The sequence below is a fragment of the Capsicum annuum genome, unplaced genomic scaffold (assembly GCF_002878395.1).
Source record: "Capsicum annuum cultivar UCD-10X-F1 unplaced genomic scaffold, UCD10Xv1.1 ctg1490, whole genome shotgun sequence".
NCBI classification, from domain to species: domain Eukaryota; kingdom Viridiplantae; phylum Streptophyta; class Magnoliopsida; order Solanales; family Solanaceae; genus Capsicum; species Capsicum annuum.
In genome coordinates this window covers 662,073-674,511 of record NW_025820315.1, presented here as the reverse complement: position 1 = coordinate 674,511, position 12,439 = coordinate 662,073, and the positions used below count along the sequence as shown (strand labels likewise).

The window sequence follows — 12,439 nt, the reverse complement described above, 5'->3', positions numbered from 1 at the left end:
TACAATATATATATATATATATATATATATAGTTATATAGTCATATACCAATTTATAAAACATATACACATGTATACATTAAATATATACGTCTATAGAAGATATATTCATATATATATGCACCATTCAATATATGTGTACTACTTTAAATAAAATATACTACAATATATATATATATATATATATATATAGTTATATAGTCATATACCAATTTATAAAACATATACACATGTATACATTAAATATATACGTCTATAGAAAATATATACACACATATATATACCATTCAATATATGTACTACTTTAAATAAAACATATACTACAATATATATACACTACAATATTTATATATATAGTTATATACTAATTTATAAAACATATACACATGTATATGTTAAATATATACTATTTTAGAAAATATATACTCATATATACATTGTTTTAAATAAAACATATGTTACTTAATATAATAAATTAATAATAGTATAATACTTAATGGTAAATTAATAATATATTAAAACTAAGTTTTTAAGTTAAACTAGAAATTCAATTTAAATCATTAAATGAAAAAAATTACAAAGTAAGGACTAAGGAATGAATGAATATTGAATTTTTTTTATTGCAAAATGATCCAAAATTTATAATTTACATGAATGAAAAATCTACAAATTTTGCATCATTTTCTCCAACCCATTCATGTTAATACTAACAGAAACTTGCATAGGATAGTCAAAATCAATGGGGCCAAAATCATGCATTGGACTTGATTTTGCTGAGTTCTCCCGTGAAGTCATAATTTCTTCAACTCTCTGCTCGTCGTTCGGCTCCGCTTCCATTCCTTGATTTCTTCGTTCGGCTCTAATCCAGTCTCTGAGGCAAACGAGAACATTCATTGCATTACTTCCCAATGAATGTCGGTTGTCTCCAAGTTGCTGTCGTCATTGACTAAAAATGCTCTCCGATGCAACGATTGACATTGAAATATTCAAGATATCTCTAGCTAATCTTGAAAGCACAAGATATTATGTTTCATAACTCCTCCACCAATCCAACCCATTAATCCGTCGTCTGCGATCCTCTAGCGGCGACCGAAGATAGTACTTAAGCTCTTCCCGATAAGTTGATGTGTAAGCTCCCCCCTCGACACTATTCCAACAATTTAAATCATAAAAGTGATCAGGAAAACCACTATGTGCTGTCCTTTTAGAAGATGATGGCTCCTCGGGAGGATGAGGAGCGACAGTTGGAGTGATATTTGTAGGTACGACTAAATCAACTAAATCAACATATTAATTATATAATTTATTTATGTATTCATTCGCATCACTAATAGCCGTCCACAAATCAGGCTGTACTTGTTGAGAATCATTATTAGTATTTATTTCTAAGTTAGCATAAATAATAGTACTAAAGTGGCACATAGTATTATATTTTATGCACGGATTAAGCATAGCACCAACCAAGTAAATAGAGGGAATTGAAAAAAATATTTTTAAAATTTAGCAAACATGACACCGACAACATCTTTTTGACCTTCTTTATTTTTATATTTTTTTAGCAAACCAAAAATATCGGCTATATATGCCAAAATATTACAAACAGTAGGATAATAAGCACCAAAAAATTCAACCGTAGCTATATAAATTTTTTTCAAAAACTTAACAAGATCATTAATTACAACCCAATCAGAATCATGTAACATTCAATCAGTAGAATTAGCAAACGAACCACAATATTGGTTAAAAAATAGTGCAATAGGAACTCTATATTTATAACAAGTTTTTAAAAAATCATACGTAGCATTCCATCTAGTATCACATTCTTCATGCATCGATATCGGTGCAAGTCTATTTTATTCACTTTTAAGTTTAAAGTATCTAATTCTACTTCTAAGATTATTTTCTTGAATAAAATCAATGGCAAGCCAAATTTTTTCAATATAAAACTCAAAACCATCTCTTACAATTAAATTATATATATGACATGCACACTTAATATGAAAAATTTCAGGTAACGACGGAGATAGTTTAGATTTTAATTTTGTTATAGCAGTCTTGTTATTAGAAGCATTATCAAAAGCAATACATAAGATTTTATTTTCGATACCATAGAATTCTGCAACTTTAGCAATCGAATTAGCTATAAAATCTCCAATATGTTTACGATCTTCATCATATAAAAAAAAAGAATACGTTTTTGCATAATAAAACTACTATCTATCCAGTGACAAGTAATAGTTAAATAATCATTTTTATTTATAGCACACCCAAGATCAGAAGTTAGGGACATTCTACATTGAATATTTTTTAATAATGTTGATAAATAAAAACAATATTGTGAATGAAGTCTAAAAATATCGTCCCGACAAGTACTTCTAGGAATACTATTAAACATAGGATTATAAATTGCTTGAATATAATGAATAAAAGCATCAGAAGAAGAAAAACTAAAAGGGAAACAACCCACATCTATCATTTTAGCCATTTCTTCCCAGTCCCTCAATTTATTATACTTCTTCATTACCTGACCGGTTGTTGGGTTCATTCTAATTTGCGTTGGCCCACCAACATCCGCACCACCTCGTGCAATATTTAACTCTCTTTCGTGTACATCACCTATATGTCTCATTAACGTACTCGTACCCCCTTGCTTGTCTCCATTTTTTTACTTATATATTTGTTGACAAATATTACATTGCACCTCAGTATTTGATATACGTTCAAAAAATTGTCATGCAATACTAGTTGTTTTACGAGCTCTTGGGGAACGGGGAGGGAGATTAACAAATTCAGATCTAACGTTAGCATTTCCTAATGTGGGTGTCTCACCAATATTTTCATCATCTTCATCTAAATTAACCGCATCTACTTCATTTTCTTCTTCTATACCGTAATTTTCCTGAGCTTCTACATAATCCATATTGTGGGCACCTACACCTAAAGGTACGCCTACTTTTTCCTCAAAAGGTTGACTAAGCGGTGCCAGAGGCACACATGTACATCTACTACTTGAAGTACCACAACCGCTAGTAATTCTCTTTTTACTACCACTACCGCTTCCGGGACAAATTTTTTTAATACCTTTAGTAGCAAGGTTTCTTAATTTATTCATAATATAAATTAAACTAAAAAAATTCAAATACACAAATATAATAAAATTAAATATTCAACAATTAATACACTAAATAAAAATTAAATGTAAGAGATGGAACGATAATACCAAATTTTGGAAGTATCCGAAGGTTGTGAATTTAGAAACTTCCACTCGTACTTTATAATCATAAAATTAAAAAAAATAAAGTAAGCACTTTAGGAAATTAAATATATAGAATATTTGAGAATTGAGATTTGAGAGAATGAAAAATTGTGTGGAAAATGATTTGAAAGTGTAGGGTATTTATAGGAATTTTTTGGGGGTTAAAAATAATTTAAATGTAATTTTTTTTTGTTTTAATTAAAAGGGCCAAAGTAGCCGTTTGGACCCAAAAACGGCTATATAGCCGTTGGGCCAACGGCTACTTTGGGCCCAACGGTCCAAATCTTATTTAAAAAAAAGAAAAAAGTAAATCGGGCCGGTTAACCGACGGGGCCTGGCCAGACTTGATTCGGACCGGCTTAATCGGGCCCAATCAAAAAAATAAATCAGCCCGGTACCCTACAGCCCGTGGACTGATCGGGCCGGATCAAACCGGACCAATTTTCTTAAATGGGCGGGTTAGGGCCGGGTTGGGTCAGGTTAACCTGACCTGTTTAACAGGCTTGTGCGAAACCTTCCGAATAACCAAAATTCAAAACACCCAAAATTTTGTTTCATTTTCTCACTTTTAGTAAATATATTTTTCTTCAATGCCATATTTTTAACGGAAAAGACTCAAAAATACCCTTGAACTATCTGAAATAGCTCAAAAATGTCCCTCGTTAGATTTTTGGCTCAAAAATACTTCTCCGTTAAATATTTGACTAAAAAATACCCCTCCCTCTAACGGAATTCGGAAAAGGATCAAAAATACCCCTGAACTATCTAAAATGACTCAAAAATATCCCTCTGTTAAATATTTGGCTAAAAAATAACCCTCTCTTCAATGAAATTCCATCAAACATGCCACCTAGATAAAAAAGTCACGTGACTATGCCACATTACCATCCACATGTAAAATGTTAGTATTTTTTAATTATATGACATTCCTTTCTTCTTTATTTTAATTTTAATTTTAATTTTTTTGCAAAGCAGTGAAACGGAAAAATAAAAAAACCAATCTTTTGCTAATTACTTCATTAGTGTTTTAAAAGTTCTAGATTTCACCTTTTCATTAGTGTTTTAAAAGTTCTAAATTTCTTCTTGTTATTGTCGTTTGGGATGAGGGACAACTTGATCTTGATCTGATGTTGACTCGGAGGAGGAGCTAAAATTTTGACTTTTGTTGATGTACTAATAATTGAGTTGAATTTACTACATGCAAATTCTTTTTTCATAATAAATGAATTCCTTTTAACATTTGTTTAATCATTCGAAATGAATTCATTTTTCTAAATTCAGTTTTGACGAATAATCTTATTATTTTTAGAACAAGTTTGAAAAGAAATAAAATGATACTTAATATTGATAAATTATTCTTTAGTTATGTCATTCATTAACTTTTTGAAGATGTGTGCTACATTCAAAGATTCATTAATTTTATATTAGAGGAGGTATTTATTAAATCATTTTAACATAAATATTTTGAGTAAAAGCTAGCAAAGCCAAACACATCTTTTGAGTAACGAATTTGAAGTTTAGTTTAAAATTTGTTATTTTTACGAGTAAATCTTAATTTTAACTTTTATACTGATCTAATAATTAATTGGTTTATCAGTTTAATAAGACTCTTTTGTTGGGTCTCACACTTTTAAAACTATTAACAGGAAAAAACTTATTTTTTAGATGATCAAAAGAATTTGATAATAGTGATGTTACATTTAATAAATTTTTTCAAAAAAAATATTATGTAACCACCGTTCGTCTACTTTGATTAAAAATTAAAAAGCCGTGTAAGTTTTGTCTGTTTCACTAACATTTTAAAATAAAAATAAAAATAAAGAAGAAAGAAATGTCATATAATTAAAAAATACTAACATTTTATATGTGGATGGTAATGTGACATAGTCACGTAGTTTTTTTTTTTAATCTAGGTGGGATGTTTGGTAGAATTTCGTTAAGGAGAGGGATATTTTTTAGCCAAATATTTAACAGAGGGGTATTTTTGAGCCATTTCAGATAGTTCAGGGGTATTTTTTATCCTTTTTCGAATTCCGTTAGAGGGAGGGGTATTTTTGAGCTAAATATTTAACGGAAGGATATTTTTGAGCTAAAAATCTAACGAGGGGCATTTTTGAGCTATTTCAGATAGTTCAGGGGTATTTTTGAGTTTTTTGAGTTTTTTTAATTACTGCTATTTTTTTTTGCTTTTGTACAACCGAAGATTTTTCTTTCACAAACACATTTATTTGCTTTTCTTCTATTCATGATCTTTCTAAATTGTATATACACTTTTATTATTTTCAAACCTCACTTTATGAAATTTCACGAGTTTTTTGGGTGTGTTTGGTATGATGAAAAATATTTTCTGAAAAATATTTTTTATTTTCCCTTGTTTGGTTGCAATAAAATGTTTGGAAAACATTTTCCATAACAACTCATTTTCCTCAATTTGAGGGAAAATGACTTCCCTCATGGGCCAAGATAAGCCATTTTTCAGAAAATGACAAATGTGACTTATGACCCCACCCTTATTTCTCTTCCCTACCCCAACAACACTTATAGCTACATGACTCAAAAAATTCACATTTCTAAAAAAATTTACATTACTTGGAAATATTTTTCACTGTGCTTTGCTTTAATTTTTCACTGCTTAAAATAAAAAATAGTGAAGCCCGGATTTTTTTCATTTTCAATATTCGTTGAATGTATTGTTATTTTCATATGTATAGATGAAGACTTACCTATGTTACTTTTGCTAATTGCATATTTCATTTTGTCATCGATGTAACTTGTTTCACGAGGTTGAATAAGCTTGTCATTCCATTATATTTATATTGATTGTAGTATCTTGAGATTGTTCTGACAATATATTGAAAAATGTTTCCTATATTTGCTAATTAATAGTTGCTTAAATTTAGTGATTATAATATTTTTGTATTCGATATTGATATTATTTGTTATACTTAAATTAGTTCTTACAAGTTGTTGAGTTGCTAGAAATACTGATATACTAGTTAACAGTTAGTAGTATTTTCTCAAAAAAAATATTTTTTCACTCACCAATCAAACGCTAGAAAATATTTTTCTAAAAAATAGTCTCTACCCACCAACCAAACACCATAAAATATTTTTTGAAAAATATTTTCCCCTCACCAACCAAACATGAGAAAATAAGTAGGAAACCAACTTACTTTCCGGAAAAACATTTTCCATCATACCAAACACACCCTTTGTTCTTCTTCTGCCAAAACCGACCCGGTAACCAAACTCAAACCCCCAACCCCACCACACTATAAATACCAGCCCATTCCCCTCTTTATCCCTCTCTTTATCCCCATTCTCTCCCTCACGAAAACCCTAGCCCCCAAATCAGAAAACCCTAATTTCCGCCGCCTCTCTCTCTCTACACACTTCAATGGCGAAAAAGCGAAAAACCAGAGCTTCCGAAGTCGCCCCCGCCCCACAACCCGTCGAAGAACCCGCAACCATCAAACAAGAAGAACCCGAAAACAACGACGTCGTTGAAGAAGAAGAAGAAGTAGAATACGAAAACGTCGTAGAAGAAGAAGAAGAAGAAGCCGAATACGAAGAAGAAGATGATAACGACAACGAAGATGATAACGAAGAGGAAGAAGAAGAAACACCTGGATCTGGTAACGACGCCGTTAACGGTGGCGTTAAAAAGGAGCAAGGCAATGATGAAGATTTAGAAGATGAACCGCTCGAGAAGCTTCTAGAACCTTTTACAAAGGATCAATTAACAGCACTTATTAAAGAAGCTTTAACAAAGTACCCTGATTTCAAGGAAAACATACAGAAATTAGCTGATAAAGATCCCGCACACCGCAAAATCTTCGTTCATGGTTTAGGCTGGGATACCACCGCCGAAACGCTTACCAGTGTTTTCGGAATTTATGGGGAAATTGAGGATTGTAAGGCGGTAACGGATAAGGTTTCCGGGAAATCGAAGGGTTACGGGTTTATCCTGTTTAAGCATCGGAGTGGCGCGAGACGAGCATTGAAGGAGCCACAGAAGAAGATTGGTACAAGGATGACTTCGTGTCAGTTGGCTTCGGCTGGGCCTGTACCGTCGCCTCCACCCAGCACGGCTGCGCCGGTGTCTGAGTATACTCAGAGGAAGATTTTTGTGAGCAATGTAGCTGCGGAGTTGGAGCCACAGAAGTTGTTGGAGTTTTTCTCAAAATTTGGTGAAGTTGAGGAAGGGCCACTTGGATTGGATAAACAAACGGGGAAGCCGAAAGGGTTTTGTTTGTTTGTATATAAGAGTGTTGAAGGTGCTAGAAAGGCATTGGAGGAGCCACATAAGACGTTTGAAGGGCATACACTTCATTGTCAGAAGGCGATTGATGGGCCGAAACATAATAAGAATTTCCATCAGCAGCATCAGAATCAGTCGCAACAGCACTACCCCCAGCACCATCATCAGCAACAGCCGTATTATCAGCATCCTGCAAAGAAAGGGAAATATTCAGGTAGTGAAGCTATCTGTTTTTCTATTGTTTTAAATATCCCTTTTATACGAGATTTTGTGGTAAAAATGATAATTTTCTTACTGTATCCAATGATTTTTGTCGTAAAAATGATAGTTTTCTTACTGTATCCAAAGATTTTGTTGTAGAAGTGATAATTTTGTTACTGTATCTCCAAGATTTTTGTCGTAAAAATGATATTTTTGTTACTGTATAATCAGGTGGCAGTGCAGGATCAGGATCATCTGGGCATTTGATGGCTCCTTCGGGGCCTGCACCTGTGGCATACAATCCTGCTGTGGCAGCTGTGACACCAGCTCTTGGACAGGCATTGACAGCCCTGTTAGCTACACAAGGAGCTGGTTTGGGGATTGGGAATTTGCTTGGAGGTCTTAGTGGGCCAGTGAATCATCAGGGTGTTCAACCAGTGATGAACAATGCTGCTGGATATGGTGCTCAGGGTGCTGCTGCTGGCTATGGGGCTCAGCCTCATATGCAGTACCAAAATCCACAGATGCAAGGTGGGGCAAGACCACAAGGTGGTGCACCATACTCGGGCTATGGAGGCCACTAGAAAGACTTAAGGTATGATTTTGTTTTCACTCCCTGCGTGTTGGTATTTATTGCTTTATACTCGCATGGAATTTCTTACTATGATCTTGATTGGTTCATGTGATTTATTGCATGCATCATCTACATTGAGGGATTATCATAAGCCATCTTAAATGTAATGGATATTCAGCGGTTTAAAAGGCTGGGTACCCATAAGCAATGTGTTTAATGGAAACTTGGCTAAAATAAAAGTTCAGCCAGCTGGACATTACTTAATTTGCAAAAAGAGATTAGAATTACACTTAAATCTGAAAATCTAGGTGGAGTAGAAAATACCTTCAGATGTTCTCATCTAGTAAGAAGATGGTCTTATTGCATGAGACCTGAGTCTCACTCATCTCTTCAATAAAATCTTTGATGAGATGTTATGCGTGTGAAACTTGGCTATATAGTTGCTATACTGATGTTGGTGGTTTTGTTTTTCCACAATTTTGCTCTACTGAAGGAGAAATCATGATAAGATAACCTCAAATTGTCTTTTTCAAAATATAGTTTTTCTTAAAAAAATAAAGAAAGTTACCATCAAATTGCATAAGAGTTTTATGGTTCTATCTTTTTTCCATTCTGTTTTTGTGGATAGGTATCTGTAATGCTATGGTTGTACTTCCAAGTAAGGTAAAAATTATTGCTTTGTTGCTTAGTAAGTTTTGCAGCTCATGTTCATTTGGTTTGTCTGTCTTTGATATATTTCTGTATTACGTAAAAGCAATGTCTTTAAACTTGTCTTTCAATTTTCCAAAGGTATTACTTACAGCTGCATTTCATGGGTTTTTCTGCTAAAAATATTTTTCTACTTAAGTTTTTTATGTTTTACCTATTCACTGTGCAGATTCCTTCATAAATGCTTCAAACTTTTAGTTTTGGACTGGTGATTCTTCTGAAGTTCCGGGCTCTCTCCAAATGAAGTCTTTTACTATCACAAACGTTATCTTTTGTTTAAAGACCTTAATCTTCAATGTGTATTTCTTTTTATTCAAGTACTTTTATTGTGGTGAATGTTTTTAAACGGTATGTAGTATTTTGCACTAAACTTTTCTATCTTAAAAGATTGAGAAGAAGGTAGGGTTATCCTACCCCGTCTCAACGGTATTTTAGATATTTTGCAATGTCTTTCCAACTTCCAACATCTTATTTTCTGAATGGTTTCTTCTACTGCTCAGCAAGACACCGGAGCTTCTCATAAGAAGCAACTTTTGCCTTCCCTTCTGTTCAAATAAATAAAGTAATGAGCACATCAAATGGTCATCTAATTTGTTTTTAGAATTATTATGTAGCAATTGCTGTTGCAGGTAAAAGATGCTGTTCATGGCATTTCACTGCAGGTGTCTTCTGTTTTCCTACAATTTTCCACGTTCATACTTATTTATTATGCTTGTGAAGTTAAGAAAACATTGTCTACATAGATTGAACGCTGATTTGATCTCCACATCGCAATCACTTGAATTTCTATAAATCTGTTTAATAGGTAAAAATAGCATCATTGTGGAGTTAAAACTTTTTCTTTTTGCAAGTATGGACTTTGGGTTGTTTTTAGCCCCCTTAAAATGGTGATTTGAGAAAGAGAAAGGTATCTTAAATGTTCCCAAAATTGTTTTATAAACATCTTTACAAAATAACACTAGGATTTTCCCCTTTTTTTGGTGGGTTGGGGGTTCTGTGCCAAAGTTTCTGCTGATTTTAAATTTAGAAGTTACCCATTTAGGGGGCGGGTTAGTGTTCCTATCCTAGTTGATCTCTTTAATATTATCTTGCCACATTCATGAAGTGAGTGGAATCCAATCAAGGGTATAATGCAAGAATGCCATGTAGCTTTGATGTTTTGCATCCAGGGGCTGAGCAGGTTGTTCTCGTGGCATTGTTTTGTCAAGATGGATGCCTTATCAGATATGCAGAATTGTTTGTACTGATGTGTTTGAGAGAATGTGGGTAAAATGCATAGTATGGCATTTCTGTCATGAGGTGATAAAATTGATCAACATTCCACTTGCGCTTTGTCATTGAGTAGCCATCTTACCAATTCTAACCCAACTCGATGATTGCTACTCGGTTGAGTTGACCCTGTTCGCTCTGTACTCTTTCAAAATTGGGAAGACAATGAAGTAAAGGTTCTTGCCCCATGGAAGATAGATGCACAAGAAACTAACAATGTAAATTGACGTGACAGAATCTTGTGGGAGACTGGGAGGAACTTGGCAAAGCCTCTGGTGATTTCTAACTACCTTCTAAAACCAACAAAGAAAATTGATGAGGTCCAAGAGACTGGGATGCGCTTGGCTTTGCTTCTATGGATCTCAGACTACCTTCTAACATTGAATAGTGTTGTAGTTTTGAGTTTCTAGGTGTGAATCATTTACTAGCATTGAACTGTTTTTAGATTTGGGTTGATGGAAGGGCGGGGTCAATAGGTCTTAACAACATGTTCTTTGCTCTAGTTATTGTGCTTCCAGGTTTGGATCACAATTAGAACTGTGATTTCTCAATTGGGTAAATGAATGTAGCTGATATATTTCAAATTATCTTTAATCCAATACATCTTTTGGTGATAAAAGCTAGATGGGTAGTTTACGAGATAGTTGCTAAGAATGCTCATATGTTTGTTGAATTGGGTAGGGCTAATACATAATTTCCTTCACAAGAACCGCATTGCTGAAAAATTCATTCAAGAATAATATCCAAGCCTATAAGTTTCTCGTTAGGTAACTACAGTTTGGTATTGATGGGCATCTGATGGATATGCTTTTTCTAATTTTGCAAACTAATTTCTCAAGTCTGCTGTTTTGAGGTGTGATTGAGATTTGCCCAAAGCAAGAAATGTTAACCAAATCGATTTTGAGACTTTGTTATCAATTTTCCATATATAAGGGTTTTACGGGAGATTCTTGCATGGTGCGTTTATGGCTGTGGGGGGATGTAGAAAAATGTTCTCTTGAACAAGAAGTTGTTCTTATTTTCTAGCGCGTGGTAAGTAAATCAATATTATATCATGTGCATATTTAAGTAATTTAGTAATACAATGTACTTGGAATGTTATTTACGGAACTTGTGTTTTCCATATTAATGGGAACTTCATTAACGGAACTTGTGTTTTCCATATTAATGGGAACTTCATTTCTCATTTTCAAGGAATTTACTTTTTATAGATAGTGTTTTGATCAACCAACTATGAGAAAATTGAAAAGTTATCCTTTTCCATATTAAGCATGAAGATTATTTCCCCCAGTGTCAAGCTTGGGAGATTAAGGTCAACTTAACTTGGAAGATTGAGGTCAAGCTTCTCGGATTATTATTTCTATTTCTTTTCTATTTCTATTATATAGAAGAGGTGGTTTCGAACACCTCTTGCAATTATCTAAAAATTAGCAACTTTCACTTAATTACATATCATGCCTCAATATATAATAATTTCATTATTTCATCATAATAGTTTAAATATTTAATATATTCTATTAATTAACTATAACTACATGTTGAAAGTAAATTTTATTTATTTATTTAATTGTCTATCATGTTCAAAATTAATTTGTTATCACAAATCATAATAATTAATAACTTAAAATATTTAAAAGGTATACAAAAATTTTATTGACTCTTACCAAAATTTCTCTCTTCAATAATTTCATTGTTTCATCATAATAATTTAAATATTTAATATATTTTATTAATTTATATTAATTAGCTATAACTACATATTGAAAGTAATTTTTTATTTATTTATTTAATTAGCTATCATGTTCAAAACTAATTTGTTACCACAAATCACAATAATTTATTACTACATATAGAAATTTTATTGACTTTCATTATTTTAGCAATGCTACATAAATTGAGATGAAAAAAGTACTGTAAACTGCAAATCATAATAATTAATAACTTAAAATATTTAAAAGGTATATAAAAATTTTAGTTGACTCTCAAAATTGTATCGAAACTACATAAATTGGGACATAAGGAGTAAATACATTATTTGATAATTATGTAAAAATTGTTATAAATCACAATAGTTAACAAGTTAGAATACTTTTTAAAAAATAGATAAAAGTTCTATTCAACTCTCAATATTTTATCGGTGCAGTATAAATCATGACAAAATAAAAAATTAT

At 32.4% G+C, this 12,439-nt stretch overlaps 1 protein-coding gene across 3 annotated transcripts; it reads left to right on the top strand.

The window, feature by feature from the left end:
* The first annotated feature begins 6,550 nt into the window (after nucleotides 1-6,550).
* On the top strand, nucleotides 6,551-10,887 carry LOC107875671 (UBP1-associated protein 2A). Of its 3 annotated transcripts, XM_016722486.2 has the most exons (4): nucleotides 6,552-7,730; nucleotides 7,949-8,312; nucleotides 8,920-8,954; nucleotides 9,169-9,437. In XM_016722486.2, exons 1-2 carry the CDS (start codon nucleotides 6,653-6,655, stop codon nucleotides 8,299-8,301), a joined length of 1,431 nt encoding a protein of 476 aa, XP_016577972.2. In that variant the 5' UTR covers nucleotides 6,552-6,652; the 3' UTR covers nucleotides 8,302-8,312; nucleotides 8,920-8,954; nucleotides 9,169-9,437. The 3 variants fall into 3 exon arrangements, with proteins under 3 accessions (XP_047258063.1, XP_016577972.2, XP_016577964.2); XM_047402107.1 differs by lacking the exons at nucleotides 8,920-8,954; nucleotides 9,169-9,437 and adding an exon at nucleotides 10,169-10,887 and having other exon boundaries at nucleotides 6,551-7,730; XM_016722478.2 differs by lacking the exon at nucleotides 8,920-8,954.
* The last annotated feature ends 1,552 nt before the right edge of the window (nucleotides 10,888-12,439 follow it).